Source organism: Malaclemys terrapin, chromosome 8, assembly GCF_027887155.1.
Source record: "Malaclemys terrapin pileata isolate rMalTer1 chromosome 8, rMalTer1.hap1, whole genome shotgun sequence".
Taxonomy (NCBI): Eukaryota; Metazoa; Chordata; order Testudines; family Emydidae; genus Malaclemys; species Malaclemys terrapin.
The window spans coordinates 102,291,927-102,311,196 of record NC_071512.1 but is presented as its reverse complement, the minus strand read 5'-3'; the positions used below and the strand labels follow the sequence as shown (position 1 = coordinate 102,311,196).

General features: G+C 40.4%; 1 protein-coding gene across 1 annotated transcript in view; it reads right to left on the bottom strand.

Moving 5' to 3' along the window:
* Positions 1–19,270, bottom strand: part of AGBL4 (AGBL carboxypeptidase 4) — a 1,388,984-nt gene that overhangs the window by 616,126 nt on the left and 753,588 nt on the right. The window contains exon 6 of the mRNA XM_054036605.1: positions 5,843–5,882. Within this exon, the coding sequence (XP_053892580.1) occupies positions 5,843–5,882 (40 nt within the window). The remainder of the gene's footprint in view (positions 1–5,842; positions 5,883–19,270) is intronic.

Sequence of the window (19,270 nt, the reverse complement as noted above, 5' to 3'; positions counted from 1 at the left end):
AAACTCCTAAAGTGCTCTGTGAAAAATCTAAGTAAATCATGGCTAATGAACTAAGGATTTAGCTCTTATTTTATTTTTCTCTTAAAATGGAAATGAAAGAGACTTAAAACATTCTATATTCGATGTTGCAGACAAGCTGGGCACTGGGGGACATTCAATTACCCCATGTTTTCTAAATGTATTCAATTTACTGCTGCCAAATGGAGTGAGTTTTATATACATCTGGGAAACGCACACCTCCAGTGCTGATGAATGTCTCCTGACAGTGCACTGATTTCAAGAAAAGTTTATTTTAAATTTGCAATAGAGAGGGTGGTAGGAAAGGATCAAGCCCCGAAAAAGGCTGAATCAAAGAGAATTTCAAAGGAGTATTTGTGATGGAGGTTCCTGGGCAATCTAACATCTTAGCCAATTTTAAAGCCAGTGGGTTCAATCACACTTCCATTTACACTATCAATAATTTAACAAAAATGCAGTGGGAGTTGAACTCACCTTCCTGAATGATACTGTAGCATAGCGAGTATTCACAAAACCACAAACAGCCAGCTAGAAACGAAGGGCAGATCCTTCAGCTGGTGTAAATCAGCTTATCTTCATTGTGAAGCTAAGCTAATTTATGCCAGCAGAAGCACCGGCCCTAAAGTTTGAGTCTACTAAAAATTGTTCAGGGACTGCTTCCGATGAAATTCAGAAGTAAAGCTAAGTAAATTTAAAGGAAATAAATATACGTTGGTGAAACTTCACATCCTTAAGCCCCTCCTCTCACCAAAGTTTATGTTACTTCAACTTGGACCCACTCTAGACACACACCCCTTTATGAATGCTTAACTTCTTTCCCCTCCCCACTTTACATGTCATGTCTGAATTTGACTCACTGAATCGCATGGAGTTTTACAGAGTCTAAGATGGTGTAACTCACATGCCAAGGGGCAGAAGAAAGGAGTGTAGCAACATTTACTAATTTAACTTACTCTTTCTTTGAGCTACTCGACATATAAAGAAGTGCAACTTAAACTCCTTTAAATACTGATAAGTGAGTGTCAGTCACATCAAGGAGATCTGGCACCCAATCAAGCCTACACCACCTGTTGAACAGCTTCTTCTGCTTTTCAACAGCCCGTGGAACATTTCCTGAGCCATTTCCATAGGGACTTTGAAATGGGGTCCGCAGTCGTATACACACATGTCTCATACAATATTTAATTTCTGTACATGTACAGTACCAATTTTTTCAATCCCAACATTTCCTCCATCACTACTTTTCCAGAATACACTCAGTCCATGTTAGGGACAAATGAGTATTCGTTCTGACTTACAAAGCTACTTTTAAATCAAAACTAAGGTTTTCATCACTACTAGAGCCTTCAAAAAAGACGTAGTCTGCAGAACAGTTTCTCTGTCATAGCCAGGAAAGTCACAGGAGATGGTTGGTCTGTGAAGGGCTCAGCTATATTGTTTCACCACACCTGCTTGTCCTAGTAAACAGCAGCACTATACATGTTGCTTATTGTGTGCAGGCCATCTGGAGCAATGTGAATGCAAGACAGACAATGTCTGGGCAGCACCACAATGTGGGTTCAAAATAACTTCTGATTAAGGTGATACTAACAATAAAAGGTGGTCAACACTTAAGACAACACTTAAGCTCTGTTGAATCATTTTACAACAGGGACCTTTTTGAATGGTACATCTGTCATGACATAACATTAAGATTCCTGTGACAGCTCTCGAATTATTATCTGAATTTTTAGTCACTGAGGTCTTGAGAACCCATCTGTAACTCACATGCCAAGGGGCAAAAGAAAGGAGTGTAGCAACAACATTTACTAATTTCACTTACTCTTTCTTCTAGTTCCAACATGAAGGAAGTGCAGTTTAAATTCCCTTAAATACTGGTAAGTGAGTATTAATGACATGATAGCCTTCTCTACTCTAGGATAACTATCCGTTGTTGACATTTGTTGCCACCAGTGGGTGCAGTTGATCCAACTCTGAATATGGTTTGATTGCAAGTGCAGACCAGAATGAAAGGGTTCAGTATCATTTCAAAATATGCTCACTGCCAGGAGGCACCATTCCCCAAGTGGGAATGCACAGAGGGTCTTGAAGAAAAAATACAGTTACAGCCAGCAGGGTTCTTCAACACCTCAGTGACTAAAAACTAAAAACTCAGATAACAGGGGTGTGTGTGTGTGTGTGTGTGTGTGTGTGTGTGTGTGTGTGTGTGTGAGAGGCCTAGTCTTCACTTACCGGCTGGTCCGGCGGCACGCCATCGATGTTCTGGGATCGATTTATCGCGTCTGGTTAAGACACGATAAATCGATCCCGGATCGATCCCGGAAGTGCTCACAGTCGGCGCCGGTACTCCAGCTCGCCGAGAGGAGTACGCGGCATCGACGGGGGGAGACTTCCTGCCGCGTCTGGACCGCGGTAAGTTCGGACTAAGGTACTTCGAATTCAGCTACGTTATTAACGTAGCTGAATTTGCGTACCTTAGTCCGATTTGGGGACTTAGTGGGGACCAGGCCAAAGAGAGAGAATGTTACCTCATGTTGTATGCAGTGTTGTTGTAGCCATGTTGGTCCCAGGATATTAGAAGGATACGGCAGCTGAGGTAAGACCTTTTACTGGACCAATTTCTGTTGGTGAGAGACACAAACTTTCCAGAGAGCGCGTCTTCAGATCTGAGAAATGTGCTCAGGATGTCACAGCTAAATACAAGGTAGAACAGATTACAAAGCGATCACTCTGTATCTGACCTCTCAGTCCTCATCCTCAAAGGAAACCTGCACAACACTTCCAAAAGACGAGCCATAATTCATAACTTTGCTAGTTACTAAGAATCGTGGACTGAATAGAGATACTGGATTTATGGCTTATTACAACAATCTATAACCCAATTAAGTTGTCCCCCCCACCCCCAGCTTTTTTTCTCCCTTTCCCCCCTATGGCTGGAGAGGTGTTAATGGGCTACTTCACCTTGAATGATTCCTTGAAATATGTGTTAACTACTGATAGTAAACAATCTGTTCCAGCCTGTATTTAGCTATGACATTCTGAGTACATTTCGACTTGAAGAACAGCTCTCTGTAGCTCAAAAGCTTCTCTCTCACCAACAGAAGTTGGTCCAATAAAAGATATTACCTCACCTACCCTGTCTCTCTAATGCTATCTTATGACAGGTGTGCAGTTTACAAAGGCCAGCAGGGTTTCTGAAATGGTACTGAATTCACTTTGTTCTGCTTTATACTTGTAGTTAGACCATGCCAGAAATGCACCATTGCTGACTGATATTGTCAAGCTATAGGGGATTTTCCTATTGTAGACAAGACTATCTGAGTGACATCCACTGTACAGGAGGCTGCCTGCCTCTACACAGGATGGAAAACTTAAAGAATTTCCAGAGAAATGACAGTTGAAAACAAACTGTTCGGCCCTTAATTCAGATCATCCAAAGTACTCAGTCATAAGCTGTATCATGTCTCTGTAAAAACAGTCCATTGCTAACAAATCATAAAGACAGTCCTCCAAAATGAAAATATAAAAAAGTAACAATATCTAAAGATAAATAATTCCCAAGGCTAAGATTTTGAAACCTGTATGACCTGAAGTCAGACTCCTAAATCTATATTTAGGTTGGGATTTTTCAAAGCATCCTAAAAAGAGCTGAATGCCTAACTCCCTTAAACTCTTTAGAAAATCCAAATTTTAGACTCTTAAATAAGTTTGGCCTGAGGATGCTCAGCCCTTTTGATAATGAGTTCAAACTTATTTAGCAGCCAAACTCTAGGCTACATGTATCTTGGCCCAATTTTTTTTTAATACTTTATCAAATCAATGATTATGGATTTCTGGCTATCAACACACAAAAATACAAAAAATGCACATCTTGAAAAATGTCTGGCAAGGAAGTCTTTTTTTTGGAACACAGCATGTCTACCTACATAATCAGTGGAAACTCTTAGGGCACGTCTTCACTACCCGCCGAATCGGCGGGTAGCAATTGATCTATTGGGGATCGACTTATCGCGTCTAGTGAAGACATGATAAAATCGATCCCCGATGGCTCTGCCGTTGACTCCGGAAATCCACCGCGGCAAGAGACGGAAGCGGAGTCGACGGCGGCGTGGCAGCGGTCGACTCGCCGCCGTCCTCACAGCCAGGTAAGTCGACCTAAAATACGCAACTTCAGCTACGCTATTCACGTAGGTGAAGTTGCGTATCTTAGGGCGCCCCGCCCCCCCCGTAGTGTAGACCTAGCCTTAGTATGTGCCTATACTGATCCTTCTAACTAATTGCTATGTTGCTGTGCAAAACTGAAAGATCTGAAGTGCTAGATACTTACTGTAATCACATCTATGCACAAACTCAACTTAATCAACTCTTTTATTGCTCCAGTGAACATTGCATCAGTCATCACAGTAAAGAAGGTATCATAAATACAAGTTAAACAAATGTCTCTCCCTTAAGTGATTTTTCCCCCCAACCCTCCTTTTCTCCTATAAAAAAGGCTGTGGACTTCTGTAACTTTATCCAAGATCTGAGTGTTTATTCTGATTATGACCTTCAGGGATTTTTTTTTTCTTTTCTTTTTTTCTTTAGAAACAGGGGACATTGAAGATACAAAATACGGAAAAATGTGTCATATTTGCCCTTGAATTTGTAGTCAGAGTGGTGACAATGGCTCTTTCTCACTGTATTGTTGCTTTTATCAGCAAGTGCCCTAAGCATATATTAACATAATTGCAAACTGTATGAAAAACGAACATGCAAAAATGTGATGCAATTGCCAGTAGCCTCAAACATCTGTCCCAACAAAGTGTTTCTTCTTCTCCTTTTTTTAATGATTACTATTTGAACAAGGTTAGTGAAGGAGAAGTCATGTCACAGATATCTACATTTACGATGTTGGAACAATTATTGATGCAAAATTGTTATCCAAGCAAAATGTGTCGCGTTTTGCCCACTGTCCCATAACACCTGCTCACTTTGCTAACACATTCCCCGTTAAAGCCAGACAAAAAGATAAAGATGCATTTGGAGCTGAGGGACAGAAAAATACTGGTTACCAAAGCTAGGACCAACTCTCTGTGGTGTTTCTCTGTTGCTGGTGGACAGTAGACCTCTAAGAGAGCTAATGAAAAGAAATTGAGCAGTCTTACTGAAGAAACTGAACAAGAGCTTAGATCAAAGAGAAATCTCATTCATCTGGCCTGCGTTTCAATCCCAACAGTGATACCTTTGAAAAACACCATGCCAGAGATATGAAACTACTTTCATGACTAGTGACCAGAAATTCAACCTATAACACATTTGGGGGATTTTCCTTTGCAGACAAATAACAAAAGTCATTATTGAGAAGACTGTTTCGAAAGTGTTTTATTTTTACCTAGATATTTCTGAACTCATTTACTTTAAGGTTCTTCAGAATTAACCTGCATATTCTCCCTCCAACAGTGCACGCTGAAAGCCACGGACTCTTTACAACCCTGAAATGTATTTAGTATTGAAGAGAGAAAAACTTACATTCCTGTGATACTTAAACATACATTGTGAATTCTAGGGCATCTACCCTGCAGACATACCACTAACTGCAACCCCAGGAGGCTTAAAAAAATATCAGCACTCAAATTCATAGAGTAAAGGTTTGAAGAGGCAGCTCTGTGAACGGATAACTACCCGGGGCTTTGCCAAGCACAATATAGCTGTCACTTGTTATTATGTTAAAGATTTTCTGGGGAACAGTGTTTTTCATTTTGCGTGCCAGAGACAGGGGAAAAAACACATTTAGACAACCGTCTCTTTAAGAAAAGATAAAAGCCGAGCCTCGTAGCTTACTCACCAGGGTTGGTTATAGTCAGCAGGTCAAGTTGCCGTTCTTGCTGAAAAGCAAATTAGAAAAGGAATTGTTAAAGGGGGACTAATTTCAGTGGGTCATCTTAGACATGCAAAGAAAGTGTTCTGACATTTACACTGGAATAAATTACAAGTTACACAGCTCAGAGCAACTATTTTGGATGGGAGCCATATGTACCTTCCGACAAAGGAAAGAAATCTAGTCAGTCCCTTCAGGGCAGGTTTATTTACATTTCTGAATTGGGTTTTTGGATAAAAGTGCAAAGGTGTGTGTCCATGTGTATTTTTAACTAGCTGCTTCAAATGTAAGGGATCGTTGACTTCTTAGAAAAGGAGGAAGGCACTAAGGTGCTACTCTACGATTCTCTTCTTGATTAAGTCACTGCCTCAGTTTGGACTCGGGAAAACAAATAATTATATTCCCTTGGGAGGAGATTTTTCAAAGACACCTAAAGGGGTATGAATGACTAATTCACATTCATTTTAATGGGACTTTGGCACTCACACCACCTTATCTGGCTTTGAATATCCGAGTCTCAGTTTCTATATTTGTAAAGTGGGCATGACTGTTTTTTTCATAGGCGTGTTGAGCTTTAATTGTTTGAACACTGCTCTGGGAGCCTTGGATGAATGGTGAAATGAAAGTGTAAAATAATATTGTTAGTAGTATAATAAATTAGAAATTGATGAAAGGAAATACTTTTTCACATAGTGCACTATTAGCCAGTGGACATCATTGTCTCAATATTTCACTGAGTCCAAAAGCTTAGCAGTATTCAAAACAAGATTAGACATTTATATGGATAACAAGACTACCTTTTGATACGGTCTCCCACAGTATTCTTGCCGGTAAGTTAAAGAAGTATGGGCTGGATGAATGGACTATAAGGGGGATAGAGAGCTGGCTAGATCGTTGGGCTCAATGGGTAGTTATCAATGGCTCCATGTCTAGTTGGCAGCCGGTATCAAGCAGAGTGCCCCAAGGGTCGGTCCTGGGGCCGGTTTTGTTCAATATCTTCATTAATGATCTGGAGGATGGCGTGGATTGCACCCTCAGCAAGTTTGCAAATGACACTAAACTGGGAGGAGTGGTAGGTACGCAGGAGGGTAGGGATAGGATACAGAGGGATAAATTAGAGGATTGGTCCAAAAGAAATCTGATGAGGTTCAACAAGGACAAGTGTAGAGTCCTGCACTTAGAAAGGAAGAATCCCATGCACTGCTACAAACTAGGGACCGAGTGGCTAGGAAGCAGTTCTTCAGAAAAGGACCTAGGGGTTACAGTGGATGAGAAGCTGGATATGAGTCAACAGTGTGCCCTTGTTTCCAAGAAGGCTAACGGCATTTTGGGCTGTATAAGTAGGAGCATTGCCAGCAGATCGATGTACGTGATCATTCTCCTCTATTTGGCATTGGTGAGGCCTCATCTGGAGTACTGTGTCCAGTTTTGGGCCCCACACTACAAGAAGGATGTGGAAAAATTGGAAAGAGTCCAGCAGAGGACAACAAAAATGATTAGGGGGCTGGAGCACGTGACTTATGAGGAGAGGCTGAGGGAACTGGGATTGTTTAGTCTGCAGAAGAGAAGACTGAGGGGGGATTTGATAGCTGCTTTTGACTACCTAAAAGGAGGTTCCAAAGAGGATGGATCTAGACTGTTCTCAGTGGTACCAGATGATAGAACAAGGAGTAATGGTCTCAAGTTACAGTGGGGGAAGTTTAGGTTGGATATTAGGAAAAACTTTTTCACTAGGAGGGTGGTGAAGCACTGAAATGAGTTACCTAGGGAGGTGATGGAATCTCCTTCCTTAGAGGTTTTTAAGGTCAGGCTTGACAAAGCCCTGGCTGGGATGATTTAGTTGGGGATTGGTCCTGCTTTGAGCAGGGGGTTGAACTAGATGACCTCCTGAGGTCCCTTCCAACTCTGATATTCTATGATTCTACCCTGAGTTAACAGTAAATATTAGAAAAAGAAACAAGGGTTTTGGCAGAGATACAAGCTCTCATGAGTCGAGGCATAAACCAACCTCTAACTAGTGAGGTTTAGGAATAATCTGTCCCTGGAGGCAGATTATCCCTTCACTGCTTATGACGGGTTTCTCTGTCTGCCTCTGAAACAGGTTTTAGTGGCAGTGACAGGATACTAGCCTGGATAGACCACCAGTGCGATCTATTACGGAAATTCCTATGTTCCTATGATATTATCCTTTTCAGCTTCTGCATAACCCAAGTTTCTACTGCATAGGGCTTTCCATCTCCATGGTGGCTAGGCAAGTTTACACTTTCCTTCTCACAAGTGGATCTTATAATTGTCTATTTCAGGGGTAGGCAACCTATGGCACACGTGCCAAAGGCGGCACGCGAGCTGATTTTCAGTGGCACTCACTTTGCACGGGTACTGGCCATCAGTCCAGGGGACTCTGCATTTTAATTTAATTTTAAATTAAGCTTCTTAAACATTTTAAAAACCTTATTTACTTTACATAAAACAATAGTTTAGTTATATATTATAAACTTATAGAAAGAGACCATCTAAAAACGTTAAAATGTATAACCGGCATGCGAAACCTTAAATTAGAGTGAATAAATGAAGACTCGGCACACCACTTCTGAAAGGTTGCTGACCCCTGGTCTATTTTTTCCTTGCACATTCTAATAGTTATCATTCCTCTAAAACTCTCTATGGCCAACACTGGTGTGTCTAGCTGGCATCACAATATATACTGTCCAGTTTAATTTCTCTCTCCTAATCTGCTCAATAATGTCTGTGTTACTTTCATTTATTGTCAGGCCTATGGATCCTTTTCTAATCTAATTCACATCATTACACACTCTCTATTCTTCTGGTGACAGGTGAAAGTCCTTGAGGAGGAAACTATGTGTCAGTGATCCCACAGTGGATATTTTTCTCTAGAAAGTCTTACTGATTAAAGACCTTCCCCTTCAGAGTGCCAAAAATTGCAGTCTCTATGCTTACAAAACACTACTGACTGAAGTCAATGGGCACAATTCATCACTGCTGTTCTCCTGTGCAGCTTCACTGAACTTCCTTGAGTCGTATGCCCATTTATACCAATGGACACCTGGGTGCATTGGATGCTTTGTCTGTTTAGGACTCTGGGATCGAGTCCACAGGTGGCATGGGTGTCAGGCAGTAGCATCAGAACTGTAATCTTCTGTAGCATTCTCTTTATGTTGTGTGTTTATGGCCTACTTATGTGTTTTAACTCTTTTGTGTAGTGTAAAAGCTGTTGTTGGGTACAGTTTCACTTGTATTCCAAGTACTGACAATTCTGAATATACATTCCCATGTATGCATGAGAAATATGACTTATCTTGCTCACTTTATTATAAACACCAAGGACCAGATTGTGCCCAATCCTTAAACTGATGTGCCAGGATAGTGATGGGAGGAACCTTTCCCTGACTTATGTGACCTCCCTAAATCCCAGGCACAGTTGTACACTACTCTCCAGGGACTACAGGGTCTGCATTCGCCATATCTTTTGTGGGCATAAAGGAAGCATCATAGTAAAGCTACTGTATCTGAAGGTGTGTAGCAATGGGTTCACTCCTCCCATGCAAGGCTCTGCCTAAATGGCTCAATCGATCCATAAGTGTATACGAAGAAAGTACTCTGATTGTGAGTTATACTTGATATAGATCATGGGCCTAAACCCTGAGGTGTATTTCTATGAAGCTACGATTTGCCAATAGCAAATTGTTTTAGCAGCCACATGGCCAACAGCATTGCTTATGCTTGTTTAATGCAATTTGAACTCAAAATGTATAGTAAATAGCCAAGTTAGAAAAGGAACGGTCAGCTGTATACAAAAATGACGGGAAAAAGGCAAATATGGTGCCCATCTATAAAAAGGGAAATATGGACAACCTGGGGAATTACAGACCAGCCAGCTTAATTTCTGTACCCAGAAAGATAATGGAGCAAATAATTAAGCAATCAATATGCAAACACCTAGAAGATAATAAGGTGATAAGTAACAGTCAGCATGGATTTGTCAAAAACAAATTGTGTCAAACTAACCTGATAGCTTTCTTTGACAGGGTAACAAGGCTTGTGGATAGGGGGGAAGCGATAGACATGGTATATCTTGATTTTAGTAAAACTTTTGATACTGTCCCGCATTACCTTCTCATAAATAAACAAGGGAAATGCAACTTAGATGGAGCTACTATAAGGTGGGTACAAAACTGGTTGGAAAACCGTTCCCAGAGCATAATTATCAGTGGTTCACAGTCATGCTGGAAGGGTATAATGAGTGGGGTCCCACAGAGATCAGTTCTGGGTCTGGTTCTGTTTAATATCTTCATCAATGATTTAGATAATGGTATAGAGAGTACACTTATAAAGTTTGTGGATTATACCAAGCTGGGAGGAGTTGCAAGTGCTCTGGAGGATAGGATAAAAATTAAAAATGATCTGGACAAACTGGAGAAATGGTCTGAAGTAAATAGGATGAAATTCAATAAGGACAAATGCAAAGTATTCCACTTAGGAACAATCAGTTGCTCACATACAAAATGGTAAATGACTGCCTAGGAAGGAGTACTGCGGAACGGGATCTAGGGGCCATGGTGGATCACAAGCTAAATATGAGTCAACAGTGTAACACTGTTGCAAAAAAAGTGAACATCATTTTGGGATGTATTAGCAGGAGTGTTGTAAGCAAGATACGAGAAGTAAGTCTTCCTCTCTACTCCACTCTGATTAGGCCTCAACTGGAGTATAGTGTCCAGTTCTGGGTGTCACATTTCAGGAAGGATGTGGACAAATTGGAGAGAGTCCAGAGAAGAGCGACAAAAATGATTAAAAGTCTAGAAAACATGACCTATGAGGGAAGATTGAAAAAATTGGGTTTGTTTAGTCTGGAACAGAGAAGACTGAGAGGGGACATGATAACAGTTTTCAAGTATGTAAAAGGTTGTTACAAGGAGGAGGAAGAATTTTTTTTTCCTTAACCTCTGACGATAGGACAAGAAGCAATGGGCTTAAATTGCAGCAAGGGAGGTTTAGGTTGGACATTAGGAAAAACTTCTTAACTGTCAGGGTGCTTAACACTGGAATAAATTGCCTAAGGAGGTTGTGGAATCTCCATCATTGGAGATTTTTAAGAGCAAGTTAGAGAAACACCTGTCAGGAATGTTCTAGATAATTAGTCCTGCCACGAGTGCAGGGGACTGGACTAGATGATGTCTCAAGGTCCCTTCCAGTCCTATGATTCTATGACCATCTGTAAAAACAGCCATACTGGAAAAAAGTTGGCAATAGAAGCAGGTCAGGTTATACAAAGCACAATGATGGCAAACTGCAGAGCATTTAAGTGTTTGTATAGCATCTAGCACAATTTGGGCCTTGCGTCTTATCTGAGCCCCTTGGCAACGTAGGCAAATAATAAAATATACAAAAGAATAACAATTTGTTATAACAAGAAAACAGTATCTTATGGGATAGATTCAATAAAGTGGTAAATAATCATAGGCCAGAACCTCAGTTGATGAAATTTGTTATAGCTCCATCTGAACATTGGCTGAGGACTGGTCCAGAATGCAACAAAATTAAGCCCCGATCTTGCAAACATTTGTGCATGTGCTTACTTTTAAGCATGAGTAGTCCCATTGACTTCCAGTGAACCAGTGGGATAATGCGCTGACATTTCACTACTGGGAACTAACTGCTCCAAAAGATTTGAGATTCAGCAGCCAGACTCCTGGCTAAGGACTACATGCAGCAGCACTACGGCGGCTGCCTGTGCTGGTGTAGGGACGCTGAATGGGCTCCCTCTGCCCTCTCCTCTCAGGGCCCCTAGCTGGGATAGCCAGAATTTGCTCTAAAGTGAAAGTTTTCATATATATCTAGTCTTCATATATATATATACGGAAAGGAGACAAAGTGTGTTCCTGAACTATGCTTGTAGAATGTACGGAAAATCATCCCCTGCAGAAGCAAGCATGGCCCCAATTTTTGCTGCGTTTCCAGATTTCCGAGGCCAGGCCCTCTGCAACTCCACCCTCCCGTGGTCCAGCTTGATGTTCTCAAACTAGTAACCCAAAAAGTTAATATTTTGAATGTGTAATATTTTAAATGAATTATTTAATTTATAAGTAATTCTAAAAGCAACTGAATTAACAAGGGATTTTCCAAATTTCTCAAAGATTAATTCAGTAATCACGTCAGAATCACTGCAGCTGTGGGGCCAGGCTCACTCTAGTGCTGGGATGTGCAAATTGCACCTTTTTGCACCTCCCAGGGCCCAGGGACTGGAGGAATTCCCTTCCCCACCCCCGCTGCCAGTAGTTCCCTGCTTGGAGAGCATCTGTTAGATTCTTTATCAGCCTGATAAGAGCCCCTCAGAGGTTGTACTGAGTCAGCACATCCTTCACTGCTCTAATCTTGCCCATCCCGAAAGAACACAAACCGCTATTTTGACCATGCAGCCCCCAGGGCAAAGGGGAGATTGTGGCCAATTTGAACCACAGCAGCGTCCCATATTGTGGACTTTTCTATCTTTGGTGCTGTTCAGAGGCACAGACCCTGCAGGGCATCTGGCCCTGAATTCTATCAATTAATCACATTAACTTGCATAAAATTAACATAAATCATTAATAAATGCAATAAACATGGATAAAGAGTAATAAATCATATTTAAACACATGGAAGGCAAATCGTTAATAAATTAAGCATTAATTCCTTTAACGAACGTTAATCTATGAGACATCAAGAATAAATTCTGCTTCAGAGAATGAGTTGAAAAGACCTTGTGATCCAGTCTAATCCCTTGAAAAGTACAGAATGGTCCCTGCTGCACAGACGTAAGTGATTATTTCTAGCCATTTGGATCTATCTAGCTATAGAGCTTCCATTACTAAACTTGGAAGACCATTACATTTCTTGGTAATGTAGAGTCTATATCTTCCGCCAGGCGGTTTTCTAACATTTCTTTTAGTAACTCACTTTCTGAGCAATTTCTGATTCGGCCAACAGAGTGCGCACTCTACTTGGCACACGTGAATTGTCCCATTTAAACAGCCAGCGTGTCTATGCATGAAGTTGAGCATGTGCTTAAGTGTCTGCAGGATTGGGGCCTAAAATTTCAATATTATTTTCTTAATCTAATAAGCGGCCAAGTTAGTGTGTTTGTAAATTGTTGCAGGGTATTATATTATAAAGCCAAAAGTTTTAACCAATTGAAAAGATCAAATTCAGGACAAAAACCCTAGAAAGTCCAAGAGGTACTATTTGGAAAGCACACAAGATACTCATAGGAACCATCATAGAATATCAAGATTGGAAGGGACCTCAGGAGGTCATCCAGGCTAACTCCCTGCTCAAAGCAGGACCAATCCCCAGACAGATTTTTGCCCCAGATCCCTAAATGGCCCCCTTAAGGATTGAACTCACAACCCTGGGTTTAAGCAAGCCAATACTCAAACCACTGAGCTATCCCTCCACCCCACAACCTCAAAACTCATCTGCTCCATGTGCAAGGTGCACTTCTTCAACCTGCCTTCTCTAACATCTACACATAGACCAAAACCCTACATAACTAAAACACTCCACTACACACCCAGTTTGTGCATAGGGGAGAGGATAAGTGAGATTGAGCAAACCACACATGGCAAATGATAATCCTGTTGCTAAACGCACTACGGGAGGGCATTCAGCTATTATGGTGATAAGAACCTACAAAGAATAGAATGGACAGACTGAACTATATTTAATACAAGTCTCGGAGCAGCATCTCTGTTACATTTGTATACAGTACTTAGTAAAGCCAACTTTTAGATGCTACAAAACCGTAACATGTACCGAGAAGGTGGAAAGATAAAGATATTAGGTATGTAATATTTTTAATTGATATGACATTGAAGGAAGACCAATATCGATGGTCATGTAGCCTTCTCCTGAGCTACTTTTGTTCCCCCAGAAACAGGGATACCAAATGATCCAAATCGTACACTGTCAACTAGAAGAAGAGATGAGTAGCAGTGTTTGTATCTTTGAAGTTGTTTCCATTTCAGATGGTGCGAAGCGGAACCACTTGGAGGATTTGTAGACTTTTTAGTGAAAATTTTGTCATCAAAATGCATATTGAAATTGTTATTGACATTTTCTTGTTTACCAGAGATCTGTTTTCTGTGAACCACAACAACAAACTTATGACCACTTTTATAATATTTTGATAATGTTTTTAATTTAAATATTAAAAAAAGAAATGAAACAAATTGTTAAAAAAATAATTTGAAAGGCAATTTTTTATTAAAAATACTTTTATTCAAAAAAATGCCACCCAGCTCTAGTTATGAGGTTTAACTATAAGAACTGCTGGGAATTTGTAGGGTAACTTGCAAAAGCTGTTGGACAGTCCAGTTGAAAGAGGGTTCAGGGAACATCAATGTTTTGAGGAGCTCTTAAATAAAGGAGAGCCATGCCCAAAGATGAAGACTACCAGGAAAAAATTATTACACTGACTATTTCCGTCTTATTGCAATAAAATTCTGTCCAGTTTCACACGTGAGGTCTTCTCTGTTTGTATATTCCTTCTATTCAAAGTGCAGAATTTGGACTTAAAGAGTGACCAAAAAATGTACTAATTCAAATCCTTTTAAACTGGATAAACTGACCATTTTAGGGTGGTTTTTTTTTTAAATCACATTATGATGCCAAGCAATGATCTTTTCTTTCCATTCCGAAATCACAGGCTTTTGTTCATACAGTGAAGTAAGAGCTCACATTTTCTGCTTCCTCTATTATTAGCTACTAATATTTCATTGTATCATGATAAAATGAACCAGCCATCTTGTTGACACTTGACTGGGATCTTGGTAAATTGCATCTGCTGTAGCCTACTACCTGGAATCAATTATTGATAATATAGGTGTGTGGGAACATTTATAAAGTGGTTTGGATATGTTATCACTCACATTAAGAGCTATAATGAGCATCTGAAACCATTTTAACAGTGACCTCTGTAGATATTTGATCTTTGCAATACTTGGTAATTCGATTCTGGTTTAGAATCAAAACCAAGTCCACATGATAAAAGACGGCACTGAGCCATTAAACTACTTTAGTCATCTTTCCATTTCAACTTAATATCTGACGTATTTTTTTCACTAAAGTTTTGGTGTTAGATTAACTTTTCTTATTTTCTAAAACCTTTGCCAAACAATTGACTAGAACAATTTTTTCCCTGGAATGCATTTTCCTCAAGAACACAGCAATTAGTCATCTATATATTTATTACCAGGCTCCGCCTTGCTTCTTGGGATCCTGCCATGTTCCAAATCTATTAAAAAAGAAATTTTATTGCAAACTGAGGGTAAATGGAAAGAGCCTCGAAGTTGTCTGCAGACATCTCTTTGGCATTTAGCCAAATCAGGGTTCCTAAAGGGACTAATGATAAATGCAGATGAGAAAAGCAAAATTGTGGTGTGCTGCCAACATTGTTATTAGGGCCCCTCTACAAGAAGATCTGTGCTAATGCACAGCTTTCTGCCCTGAGTGACGTGTTGAAAGCTGATTTAAAGCGCTGCACAAAGGAAGCCATTTGCAGCGCACACAAGAAGTTTCATTGGTCCTATAAAACTTAAGAACCAGGCTACATGTTCTCAAGTGCCATCTCCCAGCACCTTTTCTATTAACTATTTACATATATATAGACAGAGCATTCTGAACAACATGGGGCATCTGAGTTTTCATTGACACACTAGCAATAAAAACAACAGTTTTAACACAGATCTCTCTAACCACGAGAGAGAACCATACAGCAGGCAAAGAAATGTGAACAAGTTCTCAATATCTGTGGCTATGGTCCTGCACCTTACAAATGCAGGCCGAGTGCTGTGCCAAGCGGAGCCATGGCAGACCATCCATATACATCCTGATCAGATGCAGGAGCAGGGCTTGTAGTACTAAGGGACTAAACGGCATATTAAGCAACTTACCATAGACTACACCAACAATGGGAAGTGCACGAGCGAGTGCAGCGAAAAAAATACAACGGGAACTGGGGCCTGATCCAGTTGCCATTGAAGGAAAGAGGAGACTTTCCATTCACTATAATGGGAACTACGGCAGGCCCTTAGAGAGGTTTATACTCATAGAAGTTAGTGAGAGAAAATGTTCCATATGTTGTATCATCCAGCCTATCTCCTGCCACTGTAGGAGTGTTCCCTACAGCGCATTTTCTAGTGTTAAGTCCAGTGTCATTTTAAATATCTCAAGTGACGGGGCTTCTGAAACTCCCCTAAGGGCTTGTCTATACTTACCGCGCTGGTTCGGCGGCAGGCAATTGAACTTCTGGGTTCGATTTATCGCGTCTTGTCTGGACGCGATAAATCGAACTCAGAAGTGCTCCCCGTCGACTCCGGTAATCCTGCTCGCTGCGAGGAGTACGCGGAGTCGACGGGGGAGCCTGCCTGCCGGATGTGGACCGCGGTAAGTTCGAACTAAGGTACGTCAACTTCAGCTACGTTATTCACGTAGCTGAAGTTGCGTACCTTACTTCGATTTGGGGGTTTAGTGTAGACCAAGCCTAAGAGATCATTCCACAGTTTAACACATCTCACTGTCAGGAAGATTTTCCTGGTGTTCAATTAACATTTTCCCCTACTTTTCATTCAGCTCATTACTTACTCACAGGTCTAGCCCTGTGTACCAATCTAAATACAGTTAGTTTTTAGCTAAATAAGTCTTCCCTCTCATTAGTGTTTATATCCTTCCAAAGTGCACAACTATTACTATGCATCCCCAATCTCCAGTCATCTCTGAGCCAGTCTGTAAATATGTAGCTTTTTAAATCTTTCGTTGGAGGCCAGTCTGTCCCCGCCCCTGATTTTTTGTTGCTCTCTCTTGAACTCCTTCCCATATGTCAGATAAGAAATGGCTTAAATGTGTTACTAACAAGCATTAACATTCAGTATACTTATTTGCTTTAAAAGTGCTCACACTCAGGCAAGTCCTTAAAGATACGCTGATGCCTCTTGAAAAATTAATCAAAAGTGTTCTCTTAACATAATTCTGTTTATATACATTATAAATATGTTCTACGGGTCACTTCCCAAACATGTTATTAATTACCATTTGTATTACAATCATGCCCAGAGGCAGAGTGATTTATGAGATTAGTCAGAGAGGCAGGGATTCCTTAGTCCTAGTCCCAGCTCTGCCACTGATTTATATAGCCTTGGGCAAGTCACCTATTTTTTTCCATGCTCAATTTCTCCATCTGTAAAATAGATCACAATTGTACAACCCCACAGGCATGTTGTGAAGATTTCTTCATATTAGCCCTGTGGTTTGAAGATGAAACATACTATATAAGGTAAGTGCCTATTATTAAGCAAGCATGTGTGTCAATAAAAACTTGTTTCCTAAAAGTTCACCTACTCCTGCAGGGTATTCTGCACTAAAGTCATAACGGGGGTATGCAAATCTGCTCACTGCACTGAACCCAAGCTGGCAGGCTCGACTCACTAGGGTTCACAATTTCATATGGTGTATCTGGTACATACAAACATAAAAATCTGGAGGAGACCCATGCAAAACTGTCTAAACCTGCCCTCCATCCAGAATGCTCTTACATAGGTTGGGGTTGGCAGCAGCCTACCTGGCGCCCCATGAAAGATTGATGAATAAGGACTGGACCATCCAAAAGTAGACGGCTGTGCCTTCTCCCCACAACGGCTAAAGGTCTAAAAGGAGTAGGGGGATGGCCTACCCAGGCCCCCAATAGGCCAACACTTATGTACACACTTAAATTAAGCATGAGTAGTCCCACTGAAGTCAGTAGAGTTTCTCATGTTTTTATAATAAAGCAGCTGCTTGAATGTTTGTGATTGGTGCCCTGGTCTTAGATTTTCCTAAAAAAATGTAAGAGATTTGTTTTGGTAACCAAACCATGCAGGATTTCATGGTTTGGGGTTTTATTATGTAAATTACATAGCCATGGTCATAATCCTGTGTTTGTAACATCAATTCCACTAATGCCTATAGAGATTATTGTAATGCCACAAACAGAGGATTTTGTCTTCAAGTGCGAAATAAGCAGCAGGAGCTAATAAACGCTCTCTCTGAATTTTATTTATTTTGAAGAAACAGGAAACAGGAAAAAAAAAACAATAAAAACCACACATAGTGCTATTAACAAAGAGAAAAGAATCTATACACAATGGGGATCATTTCTTGGTTATTTCAAAGCCGTTCCTTTATTGGGAGTCTGTCTAACATTAACTATTACTAAATAAAAGGAAAGGCATTGAGACAGGAAAAAGTATAGATTAGCGAAAGCAATTATGAATACTGAGAGTCCACCATTTGTCGGGGGAGGTCGTCAACGTTATTCAATGAATGTTTAATTAGAAACAAGTATATCTACCTATAAGAGTAATAGGATATTGACCAGCGAGCAGTTGTTTTTATAAGTTGTTATAGATAAAAAGAAAAAAAAGGGCTTTTTCTTTTCTTTTTTAATATATACAATTTTAAAACTCAAGAAGCAAATACATACGGGTTAAGACAGTGTTTTGTACTTCCTCTAGGCACAGAACTCACAGCATGAGAGTAATGGTGGCTCAGATTGGACAGAATTGCCTGATTACTAGATGTTTTTTCCATGCTTGTCATTTCAGCTGCGATTTTTATTTATCATGACTGTGGCTGTTCAACACACGGACCTCTTTCACCTCCACTTTGGATCCTAAATTATTAAATTTACTTTCTATAGCTATAGTTTCTTGTTCCAAGGAGATCTAAGTTTGTAAATCCTGTCTGATTTATTTAGTGCCAGCTTTTGGTTTGGGATCCAACTGGAAAATCTGGAAAAGGCCAATTTCAGCTTCTGGTGTAGCCCTTTCTCTCCCCAGACCTCTGTTATCTTTTGGCAGGAGAACCCACAGGGAACCTCTCCCAGGCTCTTCTCCTACCACCACATATAAGGACATAGGGCTGCCAGATCTGGCTGATGCTCCCCACCTTCAGTCTAACTGAGGTTTTCCAGTGGGTGGTAGATAACCCAACCACTACACAGGTCTGAGGCAATAGAGAATGGCCCAGCCTTTTCCCTGCTGCTAATATCATCCTCTGCTGCTACAAATCCAAGAAGCTACTGCACACTTGCAGTTAGTTGTTATTGTAAGGTTTCTATCAGTGCTGGTCGAAATGTTAATCTTGAAAAAAAAATTCCACAGAAAATATTCTTTATTTTTTTAACTGAAATTTTTCATGGACAATGTTTCTTTCAAAATTTCCTGATTTTTTTTTGTTTAAAAATCAGAAAATGCCCGCCAAAATATAAATTAAAAAATCATTTATTTAGACAACGTTAATGTAAAATACTATTTTATGATCAGCTCCAATTTCCACCATTTTGGATCAGTTTCTGGATGCAAATTC